The sequence below is a fragment of the Athene noctua genome, chromosome 4 (assembly GCF_965140245.1).
Source record: "Athene noctua chromosome 4, bAthNoc1.hap1.1, whole genome shotgun sequence".
Taxonomy (NCBI): Eukaryota; Metazoa; Chordata; class Aves; order Strigiformes; family Strigidae; genus Athene; species Athene noctua.
This window is the reverse complement of record NC_134040.1, coordinates 71,411,749-71,438,798: the sequence shown is the minus strand read 5'-3', so window position 1 is coordinate 71,438,798 and position 27,050 is coordinate 71,411,749. Positions and strand designations below refer to the sequence as shown.

General features: G+C 40.9%; 2 protein-coding genes across 3 annotated transcripts; one reads left to right on the top strand and one right to left on the bottom strand.

Moving 5' to 3' along the window:
• TMEM192 (transmembrane protein 192) lies at positions 1-17,879 on the top strand. Of its 2 annotated transcripts, none has more exons than XM_074904065.1 (6): positions 1-205; positions 2,872-3,018; positions 7,015-7,279; positions 9,275-9,409; positions 13,705-13,807; positions 16,158-17,878. In XM_074904065.1, exons 1-6 carry the CDS (start codon positions 164-166, stop codon positions 16,279-16,281), a joined length of 816 nt encoding a protein of 271 aa, XP_074760166.1. In that variant the 5' UTR covers positions 1-163; the 3' UTR covers positions 16,282-17,878. The 2 variants fall into 2 exon arrangements, with proteins under 2 accessions (XP_074760166.1, XP_074760167.1); XM_074904066.1 differs by lacking the exon at positions 1-205 and adding an exon at positions 329-431 and having other exon boundaries at positions 16,158-17,879.
• A 5,826-nt stretch (positions 17,880-23,705) lies between these two features.
• Positions 23,706-26,677, bottom strand: APELA (apelin receptor early endogenous ligand). The gene is made up of 3 exons (XM_074904064.1): positions 26,520-26,677; positions 26,046-26,156; positions 23,706-23,815 (listed from the first exon to the last, which is right to left on the bottom strand). The coding sequence occupies exons 1-2, from the start codon at positions 26,593-26,595 to the stop codon at positions 26,068-26,070; spliced, it is 165 nt and encodes a 54-aa protein (XP_074760165.1). The 5' UTR covers positions 26,596-26,677; the 3' UTR covers positions 23,706-23,815; positions 26,046-26,067.
• Between the last annotated feature and the right edge of the window lie 373 nt (positions 26,678-27,050).

The following is a 27,050-nucleotide window of genomic DNA, read 5'->3' as shown; positions in this document are numbered from 1 at the left end:
GGCTGAGGCTGAGGCTGAGGCTGAGGCCCCGCCCCGGGGCCGGCGCTGCGGCGCGGCTCGGGCCCAATAGCGGCCGGGGCGGTCCGCGCCTGGCCAGCCGGCGGCCGGGCAGTGGCGGGGGCGCCGGTTAAATACAGCCGGGGCGGTGGGCGGGGGAGCGGGCATGGCGGTGACGGCGGGCAGGCGGCGGCAGGACCTGGACAACGTGAGTGCGGGCCTGCGCGGGGGGCCGGGCCGGCTGGCGGCTCCTACGGGGGTGGGAGGCCCGGCTGCCGTTACGGGTGGGCGCTGCTGGGGGAGCGCCTCGCTTTCTATTTCGTCTTCTCCTGACGCTTCTTTCTGCTGCCTTCTGCACTAGGCGCTGGAGGCTTCATTTTTCTCTTCCGGGGGGAGCGGCCGGCCGCGGCGTCTCGTCAATGGCCGTTTCGGAAGTAAGGAGGCCGCTGGGGCCGCTGCCCTTCCCCAGCCCCGCTTCACATACCCCCGAGTAGCCTGGGTGTGGGGTTGTCTTTAGTCGAGGGTGCTCGTGTAGCTTGTTTAGTTCTTCTGGGTTATTTTTTTCCACAGGCAGATCCCGCAAATGTAATCTTTGGTTTATATGCTGTGCGCTGGCGCGATGACGGCGTTTTTCTGTTGGGGTGTTTCCCGCTCCCCGCAGCTGGAAGCCTGCGCGGGCAGGGCTTGCTGGCTGTGGCTCTGCCTGTCCCTGCCTGCCCTCCTCCGCCGCCTCCTGGTTCTGGCCCGCTGCGGCGGTGGTCACATGCTGGAAATGGATCAGGGAACCGAGAGGCTGAAGCCTTAACCTGTGCTTGTGGTAACATCAGTGCCTAACAAAAGACTCATTTTTGTAAGGCGTTTTGACTTTTGACAGCTGCGGGTTTGGTTCATCCTCATTAAATGAAACCTGTGTTTGATCTAATTAGGGCACTTACTGAATTGTCTTAATGTCAGATTAACTGCGTGGCATTGTCATCTTTCTTGCTTTAATTTCCCTCCTCCCCACATTGGCTGTAATATTCTACTCAGGCAGGTTATGTCATCCAGCACTTCCTAACGCTAGCTGTGTTTTGGGATGTAAAGATGGGTTGTAGCCAGTCTTGCAGTAAGTAACATGGTCAGATATGTTCTGATAAAGCTCCACCTGTGAAGGAGTGTGCTGATCTGGTACGGTATTGTGGAAGTAGTGAGTTTACCTGTTCTCACATGACAAAGAATATTGTCCTAAGGAGGATCACTGCCTCTGTGGGAGGCGTGAGCTGTTAACTCTGCTATTAATTCTGTGACAGGGAAGAATGAGGCTGCTGAAGTGCCTGTCCTGCACAGTTGCTTTCAGAGTTTAAAATTATACCTGGGCCCTGAAAGTGGAGGATGAGGGACAGAAGGCATCTTTGTACTCTTGTTTCTGGACTGTAATGTCAGTGACATTAGAGGAGTGCTACTTGTAAACTTTTGGGCCTGTAGTAAAAGGTCATCTTACCAGGCAGGTATTTCAGCAAGAGTTGTTTACAGCCAAAGACTAGGTTAATTAAAAGGTATCAGATAGGTGAAGGAGGCCTGTTCACACTCCTTTGTGGTTGGGCAAGTGTGCACTCACAGTACCAAAATAAAACTGATTGCAGGGTGAAATAACCCTTGATGACTAGTTCCTTCACTATAGGCAGCTGTCTGTAGATGAAATACACTGGGGAGCCAATCTACATTGTCCTGGTTAATATGCCGTATAAACCTAGGTCTAATCTTAAAACTTCTTTCTCTTCTTGTGCTAGTGTCTAGAAGAATTACATGCCTTATTTGTCCTGAGGCTTGTGCTGCTTTCTGCCATGGCAAGGGGAAGTCCTCCATTTAAAACCAGTAGATATCCCAGTGAACCCTGGAGTGAGATGGGGTCTGCTGCTGTCTTATTCTGGGCTGTGGTTGGTATCACTCAGGAGAAGAGCAGTCAGCACTTGATTGGGAATCTTGAGTTTCTTTATCTTTTGAAGCAAAAAAGCGTGGGACATAACAGGATGCTAAGATGGAAATGGGAACTTGAGCAGTCTGAGCATTCATGGTAGCTGTGTATGTTCAACTTAAGATGTACTGAATGACTCTGGCCTGGAAGGAGCAGAGATGCATAGCACTAGGACAAGTTCTGTGTCCACAAGGAAAGGTTTTTCCCTCCACCCATACTTAGTTTTTACCTTTTACTTAAAATGTAAAAGTTACTTCTGGAAACTTACATAGCCAAAACAGCTGTATATGAAGTCAAAGCCCTGATTCTTGGTGCCAACATGACAAGTAAGGGCTGGATGCTCTCTAGTGAAAGCAGAGAATGTCTTGTTCAGCACTTGGTAGCATCATCTTCCCCCTGTGAACTACTGCTGCTTTCTTGTCTGGGTTCAGCTTGAAATACCACTGCTGGTGCTTTGACATGTCAGTAACTGAATCACTTCCAGCTGTTACTGGTGCACTGCAGCTTTGTCCTTACTTCTGTCCAGGTTGGACAGAAGTAAGAATAACAAGGATTTTTTGCAGTACCTGTATAAAGTATGCGAGACAGATTTTGTCACTTCTTCCACCTTTTCAAATAAACATGCTGATACTTGTATCTCTCAGGAGTGCTGCTCAAATACTTGTAATACACTCTAAAGACTAAAGTTCCTGAAGACTCATTGTGATTCTGGGAGGTAGATTAGTATTGGATTCCTCGGGGACTAAGTTCTCACATAAAAATGTGATGAAAATTTGCCTAGAATTTAAGAGCTTGTCTTAAGATGCTAACCTAGTATTTTTTTCCCAAAGCTTGATTTGCTCACAGGAAATTGCTGAAACTTTGTACTTTACTTTTAGAGCTTACCTGTTGTTACTCTTTGCCCTCCCCTTCTGTTCCAGGGTTCCTTGGAAATAACACAGAGTTTGGAAGATGATCCTCTACTGGATGCACCACTTATTTCATCTCATACATTGCATTCCCAACTGAGGCCAAGATTTCATGCTATCCCAGCAGTTCTCTTTGCCAATTTTTTGTTGCTAATACATGTAAGTTTAAGAAGCATGATTTCCTTATGAAAACTTGCTGTCTCTATTCTGAGTTCTTACTGTTCATGTGGATGGGATTCTCCTGAGATTTGCATACACTGTTCTTTCAAACCAGTGAAGTCCTATTTGCCAGTGATTTTTGATAATGTATATGGTATGTACTCGATGTGTTCTCATTCTGATTGTTTGTTGGCATTAACATGATACAACACATCTTGTTAGGAAGAAAAGCCTCTTAAATGGTAGTTCTTCCATGCTATTGGAAATGTAATTTTAAAATAATATTACTGCTGTAGGAACGCTTATACTAGTTAGAGAGTTAAGATTATTTTGATGCCATGCCTTCTGGAGGTTGGACTTAATTTCACAGAGTAGACTTAAGGTATTTCTTATGGTAACTAAACAAGTAAAGCTGGACTTCCTCCAGGGGTTTTGCATGGTAGTGGATGGAGAGGGAAAGGAATTCAGAGGTTATGTTTCCTCTGACAGACTGACTGTTTAAGGGTGAAAAGCACAGATCTTCTACCTAACAGTATGAAGGCCTTTCCAAGGCTGGTGGGCAGGAGTCTCTCTACTCCTGCCTAGTAGTGAGTTTATCTTCAATAAGCTGAAGAGGTGTATTGTTGCTTGTGAGTATGTGGAAACCAAACATGATGAAGGAAGGGTGAAGAGCTACTGATCCTAAGAGGTAACTGAAATGGCACTTGCATGGTGCTTAGGGATATGGTTTAGTGGTGGACCTGGTAGTGTTAGGTAAATGTTTGGAATCAATGATCTTAAGGGTCTTTTCCAACCTAAATAATTCTATAATGCCAGTAACACTGCCCTGAAGATAGTATGTGTATAAAGCCAGAGAGCACACAAGACATGTATATGTGTGTTGCTAGCCATTTTAGAGCTTTATTTGATCTCAAGCAAAAAAATACTGTGTCCAGTGCTCTGCAAAACATACTCTCTGCCAGAACTTTAAGCACGTACCAACTTCTAAGGGTTTCCCTTTGGACAGCTGCATCAAACTGTTTTAACAGTATGCACTAACCTTCCAATTTTGGAAGTAAATGTTTTGTGGGTCTCTTAGTAATATCAAGAAATGTCTGTCACTTCTGTCTGTCAAATAGATTTAGGAAAGGCTTCTGTTCTGCTGAATAAACTACCAGAATTCCCAATGGAAACTGCATATCCAGCCTTGTTCCCTCTCTCTACCAGAAGAACCCTGGTACAAGACACTGCTATTGGTAGTAGAGCGATAAATGTTTTTCTACCTAGCCTTGGGGCCTTACAATCTACTGCTGTGACTGATGTAGCCAAATGTCAGTCACCTAGATGCTAGGAAACTGCTTCCTCTCCTGCAAATGGAGAAAAGCATGGGCAGGTGAAGAGAGTGAAAACAGCTGAGGCCTCTGTGAGCACACACTTTTTGAGGTAAAGTCTTGCTGCTGTTGCTGAGTCTCCTGCAGTGGCCTGTTGGTCCTTGGAGCAGAATTGAGAAGTATCCTTTTCTGTTGGTGAAATACAGCATTATAATTGCCACATGAAATGGTGCTCTTTCTCAAAAGATGGGTGGGAAAAACAGGCTCATTGGATTTCCTTCCCCTCTGCTTCTGCAAACACACACAAACCTTGTGGAACATGGAGACACCAGGTTAGCTTCTAATACACAGCCTGCCAAAGGGGCAAGTATCCTGGAGAAGTTAAGCTATTGTAGTATTATGCAGTAGAGCTGCAATGCATCTCTAGTGTAATTTGTGTGTAACTTGGAATATTTCTACTCCACCCTCCTGTGTCAAGAAATGGAGTTAGGTAGCAAATAACATCTTCAGTGCAGCTGCCTAGTTACGTACAATTCTGGAGTGTGTGGGCAGGATATGCTGGAGTGTGGTGAGGCTGGATTTTTGAGTGGCTTTCCTTTTGCCAAGCCTTGCTTTTCTGTGGGCTTCTGGCTCCTATCAGCAGACTCTGGAGAGCAATGTAAAGTGTACAGGCTAGAAATAATTTCTTTATATTAACCCTGTCTTTCCTTAATCCTCTCTGTGTATGCACATACTTAAAACTGAACTTATACTACTCTTTAATGATAATATTTTGTATATAAAAATCCCCTGTACTGGGGTGAAGCACCTGTTGGACTGCCCTAAAAAGCAAAACATACTTAAATGCAACTCTTAATATCAGCTATCTGTTTCCTCTTGTATATACTGCTGTAGTAGATCAGCAGAGCTGCAATGCTAGGCCATTCCTGCTTGCATCAGTTTAATATAGCCATTTTTTGTAATGAAATACATTCCAAACACCTGGAGGGAGTAGAACTAGATGTGTTACTGTTTCTAAATGTCAAACCAAACAATAAATGGGCCAAATAAAGTATGAGTTAGCTGGGTTATTCTTAGCTTTGTAGGAAAAGGAGGTGGTAAAATAGTAAAGAAATGTTTTGTTGATAAACCTCCCTCTTCTTAATTTAGCTACTTAACTCATCTCAAGATAATTTAGGATTTAATTTGCATTTGAAGTAATGGCTTTATGGATAATACAGGACATACTCTTTTTTTCCTCCAACCTTTTACCCTGTCTGTCCTCTATAATGTCTTTCTTGGGTATTGATGATTGTGTGAAAATTATTCCCTCTTCTCCCTCCCTACCTCCCCAGTTACTGAACTGTTCACGAGAGCAAGCTAAGGGTAGTGGTTCTACAAGGTTACTTTCTGTGAAGAAAGTTGCTTTGGAAATAACAAAAATATGAAAAATAAAGGGAGTAAGAAGGGAGTGCTGGGCTCTTAGACATGTGTAGAATTAAGTATGGAAACAAAACTAGCAAATGAAAACTGGACACTTTACTCCATCTTCAGTTCTGATTTGTTGTTTCTATTGGTTATGAGATGCAGAACATTAGATGCTTCTTAAGCTAAGTATGTTAGCAGTATTAGACTTCTGCAGATGAGGCAAATTGATTTTTTTGTTGTATATAGAAGCTCTCAATTTACTTCTGTATTGGTATGAGTTGGGTTTGTTTTCAGTTCTGTTTTTAAAATGTTCTTATTCTAGAATGAACCAGGATGAGAAAGTATCATTTTCTGGTTCACTGAATGAAAGCAGTAGAAAGTATCTTCTAAGACAAAAACATTCTATAAAAATTAAAGAAGCCCTGTGTGCATGCATATACCCCAGATAATGTGCACCCAAGACTCTGCCTTCTAGTTGGCCAAAAAATTGCTGATGCTTACTGCCAATGCTGAAAATTTGGAAAGAGGTCTAAGACAGGAAAAGTTGTGGTGTAATGGCACTAGTCTGAAAGGATAAGTGTATATACAATCTGACTGGCTACAGTCTGGTCATTCTGCCTTAAGTTCTGAGCAAAATATAAAAAATCTGATGGTAAATATACTCAAGGATGATTACCAACTGGCAAAGATGTTAGTTCATTTTTCAATTTATTATGATGATATTTCACTTTTTTTCTAATGTCATAACCTGGAGATTATCTTCAATGGATATAGTGAAGGGTTGATTTTTCACTTATGAAATGTCAATTTAAAGAAATGTAGGGTATACCAATAAGATAAGAGTCTGTCCTGCAGAGCAGTAGAAAGTGTAATTGAGTCTAAAGATGTGATTTCTTTTTTTAATTGAGTATAAACCAAGTTCCCCTTAAAGTAAAATTACATAGTAAAGAGGGTCCAGAAATAAGATAAATTCACTATGAAGAGGAGACTTCAACAGTCAAACTGAATTAGAGTAAATTTTGGGAAGAGTGGTGATTCTCAGCTCTGTTCTGCTGGAAGCAGGTTGCCTTCCTGGAAGGCAATCTTACTTATTAGCAATTTTGGTCATTGGTATGTTCCCAGAATAACATGTATTTGTAGTAAGTGTCCAGTGTTTTATACATTATCTCAGCTCTACTAAAATCAATTTGGAAAGTAATGCATAATGAATAAATTGCATAACAACTAACTAGAAAAGAAGGGTTGACTTTGAGTGTTTTTTTCTCCTTCTTTCTTTCAGGTTGTTTTTGTTGTTCTAGCATTCTTAGCAGCTATGTTTTGTTCTTACCCCAATCCAAATCAGGATAAGTGCCCTGGGAACTATACTCACCCACTCAAAGTGCAGACTGTCATAATCATTGCAAAAGTAATTCTGTGGATTCTGCATGTTATTTTTGAACGATACATCCAGCACCATCACAGTAAAGTCAGAAGCAGAGGTTACTTCTCAATATACCGATCAACAAGACATCTAAAAAGGCTTCCACTGCTGATACACTCCACAGGTGAACTTATTTTCCTGTTTTTTTTCTTCTAAAGCTTTAAACTAGACACAATAATAGACTGAACACTTTTATATAAAAGATGTATATTATATATTATGAACTTTAAAAAACCTGCCTCTGAACATTTATAAATGATACTTATTTTGGTCAGATGGACCTCCTGACTGACCTTTCAGTCCTGCCAGATGCATGTTGTAAAGAACTTTGTAGTGGAAAAATGCCCAGAAGTGTGAGGCTCATTAAAATATCTAGTTATCTGCATCTAGTGTTCAGCCAGCAAGGTCTGTGTTTGCAAATCAACATCACTAGCAGCCATACTCATTTGTGTAGTCAGATATGTGACAGGACTGCTAGTCCTTCCAGGAACTGTGCTACTCTTTTCAAGTTCAACAGTTCATGTAGAAACAAATTAATTGCCTGTTGTTCAACAGCTGTCTGAAATCAGTAAAGTAAGCAATATGTGGCCATATGTGACATTCAGCTCTACTCTGACTGCCTTTTTCTACTTTCTGTGGACAAAAGGTGGTGTATGGGAGTGGTTTAATAATATATATTCTAGGTTATATCACTGTCCAGTGAAGCTGAAAGAAGTGCTGGTATAATTATCTAGTGTAGCTTTCAGAAACTACTTCAACAAATCCAAAATCTATCTGACTTGAGGGGATTTTTCACACAAATAGCAGTGGAAATGGAAACAAGGGTGGCTTTCATAATATTTTTGCCTTTTATAATCCCACTTCTATAAATTTTCTGAATAACTGGACTAGAACTTTCACTGGAGTTCATGTTAGAGGGTCTGCTTTATATAAAATGCTAGCTTTCTTTCCACCCAGCTTTCACTAAAAAAGCTAGTCAGCTTGAATGTGCAAAACTTCAGGCTCTGGCCACTAGATAGAGCTCTGAAGATAAAGATGTGTTTGGAGTGCAGTGACAACATCAGGCTACAGCAGGCTTAAGATGCTTCAAAAGAGTAAAAGGACTATTTCTGCCTATTGCAATGTAATCTGGAATACTTAGTCCTGTCTTCAGTTGTAGGTGGAGCCCACTTCTCCCCTATCAGACAAATAGGACATGTTTTCAGGTGCAACCAGTTGTGTGCTGTAGATTTTTTTTTTGATGTAGATCATCTGTAGTTCAGAAGATGGTTAGCTTCATTACTGCAAACTCCCTGCCATGCTAGTTGCTGCTGAGACCACTTCCATCCTGACAGTTCAGTTGCCTAGTGCAGTATGAAACTGTACAGTTTCATAGCTATGTTAATGATCTCAACATGCTACTGCTTTGGGACACTAGTTATAGTATGTCTACAGGAAAGAAAAGAATGTTTCATTCCCTGTGTTGGAGAAGAGAGCGTGTAAAAAAAAAAATTAAGGATGCTCATTAGGTCTGTAACTCAACACTTGCTCTTCTTGACTAATTGTCCTCATTTCAGTTGAACTTTAAGTAACTTGTAAGTATTAAAATAATAGCTAGGCAACTGGAAGCATATGCAAGTATCTCCTTGAGAAAGGAAGGTGTCTGTGTCTTGCTCTGTTAGCCTCACTTAAATACACTCAAATCCACCACCTGAAGGAAAGTACCCTCTTGGAGTTGACTGATATGACCTCTTAGGAACTAAAATAATGAATAATGTCCAGGCAGTTCTGGGGATGAGTAGCAGCAACAAAGCTAGAAACTGTTTGAGCCCACACATGTATAACTAGGTTATTTCCAGTGCATTTCTTCCACTCTTGTTTTTAAATCAGAAAAATGTACAACTCATCATTCTCTACCATTACTGTCAAATGCTGAAATGAAACCGTATTTTGTTGTGAGCAGTGTAAGCTTGCATCACCTGTGTTAAGGAAATTGGCAAAAGAGGCAAGTATGGTGTGAAATGGAAAAGCATTACTGAAGTGTTGCAGCCTAATGCAGACACTAGGGTTAAGAGTACTAAGTTATTTTCAACAGGTAGAGAAGCTTTTACACCTGTAAAATATAACATTTGTTTTCTAGGTAATGCAGCCCTGCTTTTGATTCTGTCAATGCAGCATTCCTTTCCTGATCGCAGTAAAGTGTACCTGTATCTTATCCTGGGAGTCCTGGGCCTGGAGCTGATTAGCTCCCTGACATGCTTAGTGATTTACACAGGTGAGAGGCAACTTTTGCCTTCTTGAGACTTACTATAGCTGCTACTGAACTGTTTTGTTTGCCCTCACAGTAGCTCACTTGGGGTACCCCAAGACATTTATCTGCAAACTATAAATACAGAATGATTCTGTACTTGTAGAAGGAGACCTAAGTCAAATCCAAGACAAATGGGGAGGTTGTCAGGCCTGATTTAATATCCAAGCGCTGCTAAATGAAAGTTCTGTGTTACCTCAAAGCTGTCAATCCAGTGAAGTGGCAAAAAATGTCTGTTTAGCAGTGTGTTCTCAAATGTGTGCACTACAAGCTGTGAAGCAGTAAGAGTTCACTAGCTTAATCAGGACTGCTTCTGGGATTTACATGTGTGACTTCCATAGTTGATAGTGTGATTGTGACTTACTCTCCAGACTCTTCCTTTTTCCCTGGTCTCACCTCAAAAGCTTCAGTTCCTCTTTGTCTCTAAAATGCAAGATTCCCTTTAATGAATGTTTGAAAAAAAGATGGCTGTTGAAATTGGTGCTAATACTAAATTAGGATACTGCTGCATAAAATGGTGAGGTTTTGCTTTGTGCTGTCACTGTTAGCTTGTAAGGTTATCTGCTTTTAGTTTTGGTGTAATTTATCAAGACTTTATAAACCTCTTTCCGTTAAACTATTGCAGAACTATCTAAAGTGTTTATTTGGTTCAAAGCATTTATTAATTATTTTCTCTGATCTTGCCACAAATCCAAATAGTTTTGAAGGTTTGCATTAACTCAAACATAACTGGTTAGACAAAAACCAAACCACTGAAATGGTACTGGACACGGAAAAAATGAAATTTTTGTTGCCTGAAGAAAACTAGAGATGTGTACTGTGAACTCCATGGTTGTTTGAATGGCATGTAGTTCCTGCTCTTGAGTTAGATAGTTTATATACTTGCTTCTCAGATGCTGCTTTCTGATCATTTGCCGCTACAAACATGGAGCTGACACCTTAACTAAATAGCCTCAATAGTACTGGTTTCTCTGGAGGTGTGGGGAGCAAAACCAATTGGCAAAAGTTAGTTTGCTCCTGATCTCTAATCAAACAAGAGGAAAGAGTGTGGAAGTACCTCCTTCAGGAGTTCATGGAACTTAAAACTTAAAGCCATTTTCTGTGGAGGTCAGTATTTCTGTTAATCTGAGTATGTGATTTTATAATTAGTAATTAATCTAGGATATATTTTCTTCTGGAGAATAAAACTTTCTTATTAGTAATATAATGATGCACAGAGTAATACTGCCAAGTAGCCTGGTCATCTAGGACATAAAATCTCTTCTTGGCTCTCCAGCAACAACACTGAAATCTAAATGCAACCAGAAATAAGGTCCCAGTTCTATGTCCTTGTCTTATGACTGTGCAGAGGCCTGAATGATGTAGGTTTGTCAGGCTTTCCCCTGAATGGACCAGCATGGCTCAAGCAGACTGACTGTCCTCTGGAGGGATAAAGGCAATGATGAGGGAACACAAGCATGGCAGTCCTAGAGAACTATTCCAAGAATGCTGGAGATCATCCCTTCTTTGCATATGCATACTTACTTGCCTGGGAAACTCAGGAAGTTAGAGGTAAATTGCAATACTTTAGCAGAACGTCAGGAATTCCAGTGAAACACTGTTTCTTACCCTGAGGCCTCTTGGAGCTCAAAGAGCTACATTGTGTGTGTCTCTTACCTTGGCAGATAAGCAACTGCAAGAAAGTTGACCTTCACAGTAGTAAGGTCTGAGCCTTGACTTCCATAAGAACTATTAAACTATCTTTCTGGTTGTCACCAAAAGGATTGTGTTTTCTGGCTTGTACTGTGCCACTTCCTGTGCTCGTGAAATCTGTTAACCAACTTACACTAGGAAGTTGTGGGGTGCAAAGTTTTGCTTTCAAATTGCCTTGAAGGGTCTGGTGAGTCCTGGAGCCAAGGTGAAGGAGGAGCAGAGCTGCATTGCTAGGAAGAGTAAGGCAGTTTCTTTTGGCAACAGCTACCTTACTTCCTCAGCAGCCTCTAAACAACAGTCTAAACTTCATTCTCTAAAGCTTGGTGTGGAAAACTAGGGTTAATTTTTATGTGACTTAACACTTGCCTCAAGATGAGGAAGACCTCCAATCACCCTAGGTTGCCTTTCCCAGCAGGTAGTGTAACTTGGTTTTTTTTGTTTTCCATCCCAATACATGTTGAGGTAAGCTAAGAGACTGCACGCATGTCTGTCTCATGTATGTAGTGCTGGTTTTAACACTTTAAGCATCAAACTAAAGCTCTAATTAAGCAAAGCAAATGTATTTGGCTAGTTTTGAAAATAGCCTGAGATTCTGTAGTAATAGTGACACTAGACGCTTTATTTTTTTTTTTCTCTTGAGCAGAGTATGTGACTGGATGGAAGCATGAAGCTGCTTTAGTAGGATAATTTTAAGGGCAGTCCTCTCAGCTCAGGGTTAGAGTGCCCCTCTCCAAAGTAAGCACTTAGCAGGTACCACTTACTGTTAAAATAGTATCAGCTAATGTAGCTGAGCAACAAAGGGGAGATAAAAGCCATTTTACACTAGCAACTCATGATCAACCCCTTGTGTTAGTATATTAGTCCCAGATTTTGGAGGGATGGTAGCACCAGTTCATATGTTGCTTCTCCCTGGTGGAATAATTATTTAACTATTGAATTGAGGCATAAATGCTTATCTATAGAAGGTTCACATACCTGACTTACTTTCATTTAAATATTGCTGCCTCACAAATTAAAGTGGTTGCATGGAATACCTGATTGTAGTTTTAAATATTTCTTCTTGCTTCTTGGAGCTGTTTTATGAATCATATGATGCCCAATGTCCTGTGAAGTACCACTGCCTGTCTTAAAATTATTCAGCAGCATGTGTGTATATATAGCTGCAGGATGCAGAAGCAGGGCTTTGGAAATCTACAGGAATTGCTGTGATTGACCTATAACACACTTGACATACATAAATTGTTCAAGTGAGGTAAATGTGCATGGAATGAAGTACGATACAGCTATAAATGTCAGCTTACTGTTGTAAGTTTGTTATTGATAAGATAGGGAGTTAAGCTTTAAAAGGTCTACTAAATATATGTATTTAATGACTTTCTTACATACTTCTAATATCACTTGAATAAAAGACTAACATTCCCACAAATAATGCATGTTGGTAATTCCCCGTCTATTCCTTTGTGACTTTATTTGTAGAGGAATACCATCACAAAAATAACTAACCTTTGAGCTTAACTTGTAGTTAACCTCTGGGGAGGGTCTTAGCATGGTTTTAGCAGGGTGGCCTGTAGTAAACCCCATCATATTATTGACTTGTAAGGACAATCTTTCTCTGGGGCAGTGCTGTGGATTTCTCACAGAGCTGGACTCGCAGTGTTTTTAGTGGCATTAGATGTATTGCTTTACAAGCAGGCTTAACTGCAGCATCCTGAACGCATACTCTGGATCTCTTGGCACATTCCCTCAATCAGGATCTGGTATTGAATGGCTTTAAATATTTTCAGCTTCCTTCCAGAAATAATGCAGAGGGTGCCTACAGCTTCTCCCACCCATCCACATTCTACATCTGTTTAAATTTAGAGTTTTTCACGGGTGCCCAAGAATGACTTCTGCCCAAGAATTATTTTGATAGTCAGCAGTGCAAGATTCACAGTTTGAAGCTGATCACAGAGCTACTCCAGTTTGAACACTTAATGGCTTTCTGTAGCAAGTCTGCCCTAGTTTTAGAGCAGGCAGACAAGCTGCTGCTTTGTTGCAGGTAGTCTAGTTAAAATAGTATTTATCAAAGAGCTGGAGTCAGAAGTTCTGACCTATATACTAGTATCAGAACTTTCTACAACTTTTTTTTATGGCATGTTCCTTAATTTATGGCCTGAATTCAGAAACTGAATCTCAGTAGCCTCTCAAAGGCAACTGAAGTTTTACCTTCTTTTAGGTGACAGATTAAACTTTGCAAATGTTAAGCAGTATGTTCAAGCTTCCCCATTCAGATCTTCACTTCTCTGTGGTCTTTTGAGCAGCGGGGCTGAGGAGAGAGGAGAAAACCAAACCAAAACCCTAACAAAACCACCAAACCACCACTAACTTAAATCAAAGCCATTCCAGAAATGAGCAGAAATAGATTTTTGCATTTCTTTCTTTCTGTCCCACTCCTCAGATTGCCTTGTCTTTCAATCTCTTACCTAAGGCACTCATCAGTTACAGATTTTTTTGTTTTTAACTTGGAGCCTGGTGACAAAGCTTTTATCTTTTTTTGGTTGCTTTAACTAATTTATAAAACTTCGTTGCAGTGAAAATAAGCAACTTCAATCGTGCGAAGCCAAGACCTGACATAATTGAAGAAGAAAAGATGTATGCCTACCCTAGTCACATTACCTCAGAAATTGGGTTCAGGTAAGATTTTCTGTATTAATATTGTACTATGTTCAGCCATGGTATATAGGTAACACTGAGTAATGTAATGGCATTAATCTCTGTAGAATTGCATATTTTAAATCTATCAACCAAAGTAGAAGTAGGAATAATAGTTCTTAAGGAAACTATGCTTAAGGCTGCCATTTTACAGGCACAGATGAGAAGCAGGACAGTCTTGTATTTTCTGTGTACTAATGGCAATTTGTTATGATACAGAAATGCTCAAACACAAGGACAGAAATGATTTGACCATTTATGGCTGGTTGCATGAATCTTTAATGTGCTATAAATAATTTTGCTTAGTCTGGTTTAGTTGACTTTATATGGGAGTTTGAGGAAAGATACTGGTGTCTTACACTGTTACTTACAGTATCCCTGTAGAAGTCTAGCTTCTGCAACCAGTTCTTTCAGGGAAGGAAATGTATTGTGGGCAGTTGACAAATGAAGAAGAAAACTGTAGTTTTGTTCTGTGCTAGCAGTTGGACATGAGATTCCAGCAAGGGATTCCAGTTTGGGAAGGAACTTAAAGTGGGTGGGGAACTTTAAGAGGTAAAGAAGTTCTCAGTGAGATGGAGATCTCACTGAGAATAATACAACATTAACCGCACAAGCACTGAGATTTTTCTAGTTTGTCCTTTGTGTACCTTCTGACTGCTTGAACACCTTCCAGTTGCTGAAATGAATCTGGTATCACTTAACAAAAAACAGTCATCAAAACTAACATGGATTTCCATATAAAAAATGTTTTAGAAATTTTCTGATACAGTGTGAATTGCTTCTGTATGTGTGCCTTAGTAAAAAGTTGAAGTGCAGAGATGACTAATGCTTTGGCACTTCCCCTTGTGTCACATATGCAGCATGTGCATGCTTTTATAGAACTTGGAAGTAGATGTCCAGGATACAGGAAGGATTTGGAGTTGTCTTCAATTTTGATACAATATCTGACTTCTATCTTGATATAAACACCATGGTGAATGCATGGTGGACTTTATTCCTTCCACATTCAGCTTCTCCCCTGAGAAATTCTCAAATGCCCAGGGAATGAGTCCGCAACAATGACCAGCTGAGGAAAAGACTGATTATTTCTGATTAAAGAGTGCAAACTTCCTGTGAGAACTGATTGCAAAACAGTTATTTTAATTTAGCTCTATACAACTCTGACTCTCTTTCCCTCGAGAATTAAGGTCTATTGAAAAGTGAATCCTGTCAGCCCTTCAGTTGACCCTGGTTATAAGAATGTTTTTTGAGTATTATGACCTCTACAACCTAAGCTACTGATCAGGACCTCTTATGGTCCTTTAAGTTGGTAGGGCAACTGGTTAAGGTTACAAGCTTTCTGTCTATGAAATTTCTTTTCTTTATTTTTTCCAGTTTAACTACAGCAGGTTTAGAATTGGACCTTAGCTAGAGGGGAAAAAAGCTTTTCTCAGCCCTTTCTAAGAACTATGAAAAGGGTGGTAGTGTTACACAAAATGCTAAAGGGCTGAGAAGCAGCTTTCTAAGCTTCAAGATGTTCACATGTATACTAAGAGGACAGGTTCCCAAGTCAGCTAGGAAGAAATAATGTGTAAAGGAAGACTGGAATATGCTCAGGGATTGGTATTTGTTCTTGCTGTATTCTTAAAAGTTCCTAATTATAGGTTTGACAAAATTCTGTACTTTTTACAGATTCTTCTCAACTAACTTGGCTTTACTTAATGTTACAGTGTTATTATCCCAGTTAAAATGAGGAATGTCTGAAAGCTGGAGATACCTTAAGTGGGAGGTTAGCTATACATGAGGTGGTAGATCTGAAATAGCACAACTGTGTGGTGCTGATGCTGTTATGGTACTGTGACATATAATAATATTGCTGTATATAGTAGTATATCATGTATGGTACTGCAGATTAGCAAAGAAATTTCTGTCTTAAACAGCTTATGATCCCCAGCTGAATAAAAATATTGTGCCTGCTTACAATGAGCTTCCTAATGTTTTTGGAAAAGGTGCCACCAATTTCTCAGTACAATTGCCTGGCTCGCTAAATTTGTTAAACAGTAACAACCCTTACACCACTACAACTTCACTGTAACTTTCTTAGCAGGAAATATGTAACTTGATTATGTATAGATGGCATGAAGTTTAGCCAAACTCTTTTCCTGCCTTCTCATGCAAAATGGAGACTAAACATAAAGGTGTTGTAGCTTGCTGCCTCCCCTCAAAAGTTAGTTGAAATCAACAAAAGTAAAACTGAAGGAAGTAACTTAAGCATTTGTTAATTAGCTCTGACATTTTGTATGCTAGAAAGCTGATGTCACTTACTGAAACCCATATTCACTTTTGTTTCAAGGGAAAACTCAAGTTTAGAAGAGATAGTTGAGAAGCAAGGAGATGTAATAGAATATCTTCAGCGACACAATGCACTGCTCAGCAAGAGACTATTGGCATTAACATCTCAGCAAATCAAAACTTAACAGCATTTGGAAAACTGCTGGAGCTCCAGAGGGAACATGAAATAATGTAATACTGAGACTGATTTGTACAGATGACTCTTCTTCAATGATCTTTCACATTTTGAAATAGAAGTTAAGCTGGAAGGATGAGCTCTGCATGCACTATAAGCCTATTATGACTGGACACTGGCTCTCTTCAGATCATCAGTACTGAAAAAAGTTCTGGAGCTTCAAGGATTTGTAATTACTAAAAGGTTAAAGTTGGACCTGAGGTAATGGTTTAACTTTGTTCAGTTGTTGCTGTTTTGTACTGTATCCTTTAAGCTTCAAACTACCAAAGCATTTTATATTTCTAGAATACAAATTTGTTGTCTAGAAAATCTGACACTGCAAAGGATGTCTTTTTGATTTCTAGTGCTGAAGCTGAGACTAGATGTGTTCTGTCACTGAGTTGCATTACTTCCAGTGTTAGGAGGTAGTGTACTTCAATAATCCTATACAAAGTGGATACTTGCTTTCTAGATCTGTCTCCTTTTCTTGTCAAGAAAAGGAATTAAACTGTTGCTTGTGCCAGTGGAGAAATTTGGCATCCAATTAAGGATTTAAAAAGAAAGCGATGGGTGCCCTAGAATGACGAATCTCACATTTAAGTGTGGGGTACAGAAGAATGTCATAAGCAATTTGAGCAGTTGTTCAGGATTCTGGCTTTAAAACCTCTTAAGATCTTCAGGGCTAATAACTTTCCTGTTAGTAGGAGTCTGTGTCAGCTCATCAAAAAGATTCCTGCTCTGCCAACTGAACTAACAATACTAAAATAATTCAGAGCAAGCTTTTCATTGACCTAGTAACTAACTTGTGTTGAATGGGTTTAAATACCCTGTTGTATGTACATGCGCCCTTGCTCTTTACTTTGACTCTTCAGAAAAAGTCAGCATCTTGATTCAAAAGCTAAAATGGTGTGTGTGTGGGAGATTAAAAGCAGAGGTCTTTTAGAAGTTGAAGAAACAAAAATTGTTTCTGTTTCCTGGGTTTATTGGGAAGGCTGATGGAAGAACCATTCTGTTCTGGGTACTACTTTGTCTACCAATGTAGACCAAGAATTATTTTAGTAGCCAATACCTCTGTGGGGACAGGGTAATCAATAGCCAAAACTATGTGAAAGGCTCTTGTGAGGAGTTGTCTTGTAGTTGAATGTAAGAATAACTAAAGAAAACTAATCCATCCTACTTTAGTCCTAGGGGACAACTTTAGAAATAACTAAAATGTTTAGTGTGCAACACACATGAGGGTTGTTTCATCTAAAGGAAAACAGTACATATTGGAGGTTTTGCTGCTATCTGACACTAGGCTGTTTTCCTTAACTGTTGTTTCTTGAAAATGCAGCCAGGATTTTATAGTATACATGTAAGAAATACAGATGTTTTTGGTTTTAGAACTCAGGTTTTGATGTGACTGTGTATATCAATTTATATAATTTCTATGAAAAGCGGTAAAATGTGACTGTGAATTTCATGCACAATAAATGCAACTAAGGAAAGGTGTGGATTCTGTCATTTAAGCTGTTCTCCTGGGCAGCCTGTGCAGATTCTCAGATGCTGAAGTTCTTGCAACACAGTTTTGGCACTTAAAACTAGCCCAAAACTGTTAGACGAGGATAGTTGTGCGCTCATTTTGAAGCTTTGTTTTATTCTCTTTACTGGGTAATGTTTTTCCATTGCACTTCAGACTTTCCCTGATACTCCTGTTTCTCTCCAACGTAGAGGAATAGGCAGTATATTGTAGCAGAACAACTTTACACTATAAGGGCATTGCTCATACCCTCCTTCTCCTTCATGACTGCTTAATGTAAAACTTGGATTAACCAGCAATAGTGCTTTCTGTGGAACATGGCAGCTGGAAAGCAAAGTGCAGGTTGCTCTGTGTGACCATGCACCTCTCCTCACCTTTGCATTTCATAGCGCTTCCTAAGTACGCTCATGATTAACAACTTGCAGCAACACCTCCCCCGTTTTTATGTCTTTATCATACCATCCCTACTGTATCTTATTTTCTTAGTATCTTTAAGCTTTTTTTTTGGGGGGGAAAAAAAAGCTTTTCACACTTGTACAGCTTCCAAATAGGAACTAGTGCTCTCTGCTACTCCTGAACACTTTCTAACCTTGGCCTGTGGTAGGACTACAACAAAAGGCCCAGTAGGAGCTATGGGAGCAGGGCCAGAACTGCACGGGCCAGTGTGTATCAGCCCTGAGCCCCGTGCCGCTAACCCTGCCCCAGAGGTGTGGGCACAGCTGCTTCAGCCCTGCTCCCAGGCCAGAGGCATTCCCCAGCCCCGCTTTCCACACATTCCCCCTTGCCTCAGGGTGCCTGGTGACACTATGTGCCCGTTGTGATGGTGTGCTGTGGCATGGCAGGGCCTGCCAGGTGTCGTAGGCCTGTGTGGTGGTGGGCGGTTGGCTCTGCCTGGCCACACCAGTGCAGCTGCCCTGAGTTAGGGGAAGGTCCCACCAGTGCTGCCTGGGGCCCAGCAGCCTGTCCCTGGACCGAGCCTGGTCTGGCAGCAGAGCTGGTCAGGGAGATTCAGGTGAGCAAGCCCGTGCACAAAATGCAACATAAAAGGGACAAATGGCTGCTGTTGTGCAAGCGAGAGAAAGCTCAGCCGTGGCCTTCCTGCATCTGACACACCACAGCTCTGAAGTTGGAGGCTGAGTCCTAATTTTTCTGGCTATGCTGCATTTTGCTTACCAGAAACTGCGTGCTGGTGCTAGACTGGGCGCTGCCATGGCTAATGCTGTCTGACTAGCTCCAGAGTGACCCTCGGTCCATCCGCAATGCTACAGCCTGGGTGACTGGCCCTGCAGCATCGGCACCTGGTCACAGGCTGGATCTGACTGTCTGAAGCACTCAGTAAGTAGTAATGCATTATGTTGGAGTTTCAGGGATTAAAAGAATTATCGCCTTGTGAACACAGTGGTTTTGCACGTGCTCCGCTGCAAAGCAGCACTTTGCTAACCACCAACAGAGCCTTCCTTGGGCATGGTGTGGCAAACCTGCACATAGGGTGAATATGTGTGAATCTGAACAGCTGAAGAAACTGGTGATGCTCCTTATGTGGTTACAGCTGCTGGAACGCATAAATGTTTGCAGATCTATAGTCTTGGTAAGAGCTAGTGGATTGCAACCAGGGCAGAAAGAAGGTAATGAAAAAGAAGGGATGTTTCCTAGTATATGTATAACTGTATGTTAAACTATTATATCTTTTGTTTTTCTTATTCAGTTTTTACCCCAGTAGCTTTTTCTTTCTGTTGAAAAACAATGTATACGTTTTTCAGGTTTGGGAAAACCAGTGTTTCAGACTCCCTAAGAAACATAGACTGAGGGGTTGCCCAAAAACTGTTCACATTGTGGATTTTTAATAATTTCTAGATGAAATGCTGAAATATGCTAAATATTTTATATGCATGAAAGAAATGTGGTGATCTCTTGTGAATCTTGGTGCATCATATATGAGGGAAAAATTGAGTTGCTATTTGTGTCTTTCTGAATAGCTCATAATGGAAGCTCTACATAAACACTTTAGCATTTCATCTCACAAAGGAAATCACTGATTGTAAAAGATTTTAATGGGATTTTCATGCTTTAAGTTTCTACACGAATATGCAGTTAAGCAGGCTTGCTCCGCTGATTTTAATCCAAAAAAGAAAACTGTAGCAAGGACTGAAGGCACTTGGACAGACAACTGAACCCTGAGGCAACTCGAGAGATGTCAGAAAACATCCTCAGGGTTGGAATGAGTTAGGTTTTTAGGCATTATAGCGAACTAAAGACACAGGTTGAGCTGTTTGCGCTGTTGGAGCGTTTCCCACCTTGCACAAATAGTTTGCAGTTGATCACTCGCAAGAAAGATAAAGGCCATCACAGTAGCAAGAAATCAGTATGCTAATTGTACTTGTCAGATGATAGTCAAACATTTGAAACTTATTTACCATACTAATGCTTCTCCTGATGGATGTTGATATAAATCTTATGTCACCCTTAGCAAAATTTGGCTTTGTGTGTACAGGCACTATTTATAGCATATGTATGTGGTGTAAAGGAAATATTACCAGTCTTTATTCTTCTATAATTTCCTTTTTTCCATGCTGGAAAGGGAAGAGGTGAATTGTTTATTATCCTTTGGGAACACACTAATCTGCTGTTTCTCACCACAGCTTTACATTTACCTCTATTTCCTGTTGCCCCGCTGTTACCTCACTTTGTATTTCACTCTAAAATGTCTTTTAAATTTTACTAGCTTTAATGAAACTGACTTTCAAATAAAATTTAATTTTTTCCCCACATAACAGCTATCTATAAGACAAGGAGTTAATTCCAAGTTTCAGCAACTCATGTCTTGCCTTTCCATTTGAGGTCTGAATCTACCCCTGGATCAAGTCTTGATTGTTGGATTGCACCTATGTAAACATCAATTCTGACTTTCAATACACAGCAATTTGTATTTGTACAAACTTCTTTTAAATGTACACTCGTACCTGCACATGGAGAGTTCCGTCAATTCAGCTGTTGTAACAGTGTCCAAATGCTTCATATTTATGTACATAATCACACTGTTGTCATGCAAAACTGTTTTTACCTGATGAACCTTATGTTTAGCAGATCAAACGAAAACGGGTAGTTTCAACAAAGTCAAAGGCAAGTCCAGCTCAACTGAAAACAAGATCCTTCCAAGCCCTGCTCCCGCTGAAGTTAAACATCAACATAGTGTTGTGCTGTAGTAGAATCACTTGGCTAATTCTACTGTACAAGACATCTAGCACTTAGAAATTTATTTACAGTATCCAACCTTTAACGGGAGAAGCTACTGTAAGCCAAAACAGGCTTTTACAGTAACATTTTAGCTTCTGCTATGCCTCAGACTACTTCTGAGCTTGTTTTTTTGTCCTGTCATAAGGCCATTTTCTTTAATTTGCAGGAACATTCAGATTTCAAGATTTAACACTGAGATAATTAAAAACCTTGCTTATTCTAGGCATGAAGACAATGCATAGTCTGGGTTCTGCTGTAACCCTAGCATGGTGTCACAATGTCATGTGACAGCATGCTGTGAATACACCTAGTAGTTTTAAACGAAGTTCTCTTTATATGACTTTTATCAGAATTTTGTGCTTTTATAAAGATAGAAAATGTCAGGAAAATGTTTCCATGAATAACTACTATTTATTTGTGTCAGAAATTGGTAAGACACTTTTTTGCACATGGATTCCATATGAATCCACAGGGAAACTAGACAAATTCTCCATTTTCTTTAGCTGCATTGCCTTTGACAGCTGAAGAATATAAATTTTGAAAAGTATACAAAGTTTATTTAAAACAGAATATTATTTGAAGTGTGTTCTATCTTTTTACAAAATATACAATCAATAGGCTAATTTATAAACATATCTATCAAAGACCATAATCAATGCCTTTTTCAAAGAAGATTTTATGGTATCGGGTCTAAAAAGAACAGACCTTTTACAATAATTTTGTAGACTGACAATGTGCTTCCTGGGGCACTTTGGTATTTGTTCTTTTGTTTATTTTTATATCTGTGAAGGAATGTGCATATAGAGCTCTCTGATAGATAACACTGTTTTTCTTACAATTTTATCAAAGTTAACTGAAAAATTATGGTTATACAAACTATGCAGTGCCACACTAAATCCATATACTCATAAGACATAACTGTTAAATAGCTATTCTTCACCTTTGTTGCTTTCCCATACTATTTACCTGTACTTCTAAACACATAGCCATGGATACATAAGAAAGCTAAGTTAAATAAATAATTAAAAAATAATATTAGTGGTAGTATGCCTCTAATTCTGGAAAACTGCTTTCTTTTTTTCAGAACTCTGAAGGTTTACCTGCAGGGATGTTTGCTGGTATAGACAAGTTTACCCATCTTTTCCTGATGACTTTCTAAAATTCCAGAATACAGTGTGATGTTAAATTTAATTTTTCTATACAGAGAAATCTGAAATTCCTGTTAAGTTCTGCCGGTATGAATGTGATTAAAGTTTCAGGTTCTTAGAGATGAGGTTACATATAGATGCTGATTAGAAAGTTTCAGCTATCCAGTTTGATTGCTGCTGTTCTTTAACTTATTAGAACCTATGTGTTGCAAGACAAAATTCTAATACTGGATTTAAACCACAATACCACTGATCTTCACTCATCTCTGTACAATTTATAAAAAATGTTAACATTTCAAGACTAGTACAATGACTTAAATCTGGGTATGACTTATTTTCAGGTTTGTTTTAGCTCTGCTAATGGAAGAGCTACTGTATTTTCCTTTATATGTAGGTAGGTAATTTCTGCTGACATAAAAAGGAGATGTGAAACATATATTTTTAAAAACTAAATGTGAAATAAAAGCTCAATGTATTCTTGACCTCCAGTGCTGAAAAGAACAGCCTGTTTTCTCTTTGAAGTTCTCATTCATTGTAGTGCTGTGTCCTAAATATCCCATTCATTTAAACTACAGGAATAGAGTACTAAGCAACACTGAGGTTGACAAAACAAAGGTTTCTTTTCAATGGTCTATTTTTATGCTCTATTTATAATACTGTAGAGGGTATTTTAGGAAAACTACTATTAAGCAAATAGTTCTATAGTACTGAATTTTCAAGTATGTTTTAGCTGTCTGGTTTGGCAGCCCAGTTTAAGAAAATAAATGATAGGCTTCGCAGTAACAGCTCATTAGACAGAAGGATGGGCTTGACCTTAAGGCCTGACTTGAGAGATCTGACTTATCAGTTTCGCATGACCCTTGGCTAATCTCTTATCTCTGTGTGCTCCAACTCTCTATCTGTAGAATGAAGGATAATACTCTTTGCTTTCTTATATTGTAAACTCTTACTATACTTACTATACATGAAGCCAGTAGGATCACTAGTGTGGTGCTGACTTGGATACTATTACAGTAATATATTCTATGTTGTTAATATAATTCCATAAAAAAGTAATGTTAGATGTTAAAACATATATGTATATATTATTAATATATAAAAGTATAAACACAAAATGGACTTTCACAGTTCTGTGCTGGAGTCTGACATTATTTCATCCTAAATACAGCCCTACACAGAGCCTGAATTGAGTAGTCAAGAGCATGTCCAATTTCTCTGTCTGAAGCATACAGACCATTAAGAGTTCCCTTGGACAGGTCCTTAATACCACTGCAAATCCATCTCAAGTACCCGACGTTTGATTTGGTCTTTAACTTTCACTAGTCGTTATGAGAGCCAAAGAACTTATACGGAATGTTTCAACCAGGTAAGTTTCATGTACATCCTCCTATCACCACCCTCCATTTCTTCCCCCTGCTTCCTATGGTGGGAGCCAGGGGCCTTTGTTCCAGGTCTTGCAGAATGTGACAGACAGGACTGACTGCTGAAGACAGGACTGCAGTGGCTCTATCAGGTCAGCTGTTGTCGATCTGGATTTCTGACTAATTTCTCTATCGGTTTAATTGTAGCTCCTTTAAAACACTGAAAAGCCCATTATGAAGTTGCTGGGGAAAAAAAAAAAAAGAGAGAAATAGCCATTAATGACAGATTTTGTAGTCTAATGTCTCATATGAAATAATAAATATTAAATACAGGGTTGAAATTTGGGGTAATGTTTCTTAACCTTTTTAGCTGAAATTTCCAAATTAAGAAAAAAAAAACAAACCTAAAAAGCCAAAAGCAAGAAGGCTTCTAATATAAGACTTTTTTCCATTTGTTTTCTCCCATATTTTGCCTGTGTAAAAAAATCAAGTTCATTCCCCTCATCAGTGCAAATGTTGTTGGGAAAAAAAAGAAGTTGCTATGCTCATCCCAGTTTCCAACCACCTGTTGAAATTCAGGCTTAAGTGTCCATCCTGTTTGCATCTGCAAATAGCTTTATCCATATGTACAACTCCATTGAGATCAATAAGATTACTTGTGTGTGTCAAGTTACCCAGGCATGTAAATATTTGCAGAATTAGGACTAAAACTGGAAGGGAATGTAAAGGTAGATGGTAAATCCTACTTAAGATAAAGGAGCTGAGCACCCACAATGATGACTGGAGTTAAAGAGAGTTAGTTCAGGTGCCTGTCACCCCTTACTCCCCAGTCTAGCTTTGTGGATTTCTAAACAGCTTTATAAAACAGAATTATCTTTATCTAAATGTCTACAAAATGTATTCTGAATTAATAAGTACACTGGTTTGCTTTCTTATAGATTTTTGTGACAGGAAATCAGCTCCCCACAGAAAACAAGATAACACTGAAATTCCCTTTTATCTTGATATTCTGTAGGGAAAATAATTCCAGTGTAACTGCACGTGTGTCGTGTGGCTACAGCTGTCTCAAGCAAAATGCATTATGTACTGTTTCAGAGCACATTAAGAGAGAATGTAGATGCTTTCTGCAGTCTCCAGGTTATGGATGCTGAACTGGAGGAAGGGGGGTTAAATTTACTTTTCTTAGGAACTGAAGCAAGCCATTCAGAATAAATTCAAGAACTTTAAATTCCACTGTCCCTGTTATTCAGCCTCTGCATGCTGAGTGAATTGATCTGATTGCTTATCTTTTTAGGTTGATGCTTAAACTGATGAGGGAATCTCATTTATCTGTCTCTTGTTGAAATGGAGCACAGTGAGGAGACATGGCATTCACTAGTGAAGCATCCTTCTGGCATGTCCCTCTTCCTACTTGCAGCCCCATTCTGCCACTAAGTATGCAACCCATCTGAGATTAAATTTAACGTATGGTAATCGTTTTTGAGCCTCACCAACTTGCCAGTTTACCATCCCATATGAGCATTCCACGTATTTCTAGGCCAGCAGTATGGAGTGGAATGGTACCTTTTTGCATGGCTGTTTTGGTAGTGGTGTAGGCTCTTTTCACCAAGGTGGTTTATGTCTTGACAAGATTTGTAGTATAGGGTTGTTAAAAGTTTGATTTTGGTCTCCAGTTTACTGTTAGCCGCTGAGTAAATTGGAACATCTTGGGTCCACAGACGGTTCTGCCATCATTTATTTATGACGCTGTCATGCTTGGGGCTACAACGTAATTTTAATATATAATGGGTTGCAAAACAACTTACTGCATGTTTTATTCATTCTTAAATTGCCAGACCGCCTCGGTTTCCTTTTGATGCCTACCCTATTTGCATATGCTACCTGCCTGCTTCTGCAGCCACTTACTATTTGAATGTCTATGTCCCCACCGGCTATAAAGCATTAATGTTTTGCACTTGTATAGCCTTTCATCCAAGGAGCTCAAAGTCTTTTGCTGACAATGATTAAGAATCACTGTCCCCTTTGAAGTGGGTAAATGCTGCCACCTTCACGTTACTGACGGGCAGTGAGGTGACTCTGCCCTGCACCCGCCGCGGAAGCAGTGTCCGAGCATCCTCTCCTGCCTCGACGCTCATCTCGCCGTTTGCCCCGCAGCTTTGCAAGCGGCCTTAAACGCCTGCGGGGCAGCACTTCGTCCTATTTAGCAGAGCCGGTTATTTTCCGCCTTGCCCCAGACGAGGCGTTTGCGCGGGGAGCGGTGGCCCCTTGGCCGTCCGTGCGCCGCCCCCCAGCCCGCTTCTCGGAACGAACCGAGGGAGGCCGGCCGGGATCACACCCGGGGCTTGGCTTGCCCCCCAAATGCCTCTTAAACGGGTCCGAGACGCCGGTGTCAATGGAAAAGCGTGCTGCCCGCGGAGAGCGCGCCGCGCCGCGCCGGGAGCGCCCGGCGTCACCCCCGACACGCGTGGGTTACCTCGCCGCGCTCCGGCGGGGGCTCAGGGGAAGGGCACCCTGGAGTGGAGCGGCATGCAGCGCCGGTGGGAGCAGCCGTGCCGGTGGAGCTTCCTGCGCAGGGCCAGGTTGGCTGCGGAGACACAGAGGGAGGGAGGGAGTCGGGGCAGATCGCCGGCACCGTGCCCCGGCAGCAGGTCCGCAACAGCTGCCTCCCGCAAGTCCCAGTTTATTCCTCCCCGCCTCCCCAAGTTGCCCGGCTCCTGAGACACCGGGTGCATCATCTTACGCTGCCGCTCTAAGTAGAGATGAAGCGCACGGACCGAGGCGGCAAAACCCCTTCGTAAAACGCGTGGCAGCGGCAGCCGGGCAGCTGCGAACCCGCCCGGAGGGCAGGAGCAGCTGCTGGCCGGGGTTAGAGGAACACGCCGGCCGTGCCCGCGGCACGCACGACCCCGCACCCCGGGCACACCAGCCCCGCCGGCGCACCGCTTACCTGGCCTCTGCCCGTCGGCAGGGAGGAGGCTCGCCAGGAGGAAAAGCACGATACAAAGGAGCGGTTGGAGTCTCATGTCTGCCGTAAGCGTAGAGGCGCGCTCCGAGGGCGCGTGTGTATGTATATAGGCGAAGAAATGTCTAGGTTGCTGGCCCGCGGGGCTGTAAGAGGCAGGCAGCCCCCTGCCAGGCTCACATGCCAGGGACCAGCCGGGGAGGCAGCCGCCAGCCGCGTTTTCCAGCAAGGTTAATGATCAGGCAGGGGCAAGGTTCTTGGCTTGCACTGCGGTCAGTGCCTCCCTCTCTTCCTTCTCCCTTTCCTCTCTTTTTTTTTTTTTTTTTTTTTTTTTGTCACTCCCCCTTGTTTTCCATAAGCAAACAATGCAGGAATGAAAAGTCCGTGTAAACAGTAGCTTCTGTCAAGGCATTAGGGGCAAGGAGCCTCTGGAACAATGCAGCGACCTCACTTAAGATTCAACCCAGGCAGGGGGAAGCAAAAAAAAAAAAAAGTAAACCAAGCCCCGATGTTCCC

Excerpts from the sequence above, each read along its gene's own strand:
- TMEM192 (XM_074904065.1), top strand. The coding sequence starts at position 164 with ATGGCGGTGACGGCGGGCAGGCGGCGGCAGGACCTGGACAAC. Across the intron at positions 3,019-7,014 it reads ATTTTTTGTTGCTAATACAT|GTTGTTTTTGTTGTTCTAGC; the intron begins GTAAGTTTAAGA and ends TCTTTCTTTCAG. Across the intron at positions 9,410-13,704 it reads ATGCTTAGTGATTTACACAG|TGAAAATAAGCAACTTCAAT; the intron begins GTGAGAGGCAAC and ends ACTTCGTTGCAG.
- APELA (XM_074904064.1), bottom strand. The coding sequence starts at position 26,595 with ATGAGACTCCAACCGCTCCTTTGTATCGTGCTTTTCCTCCTGGCGAGC. Across the intron at positions 26,157-26,519 it reads TGCCGACGGGCAGAGGCCAG|CCAACCTGGCCCTGCGCAGG; the intron begins GTAAGCGGTGCG and ends GTGTCTCCGCAG.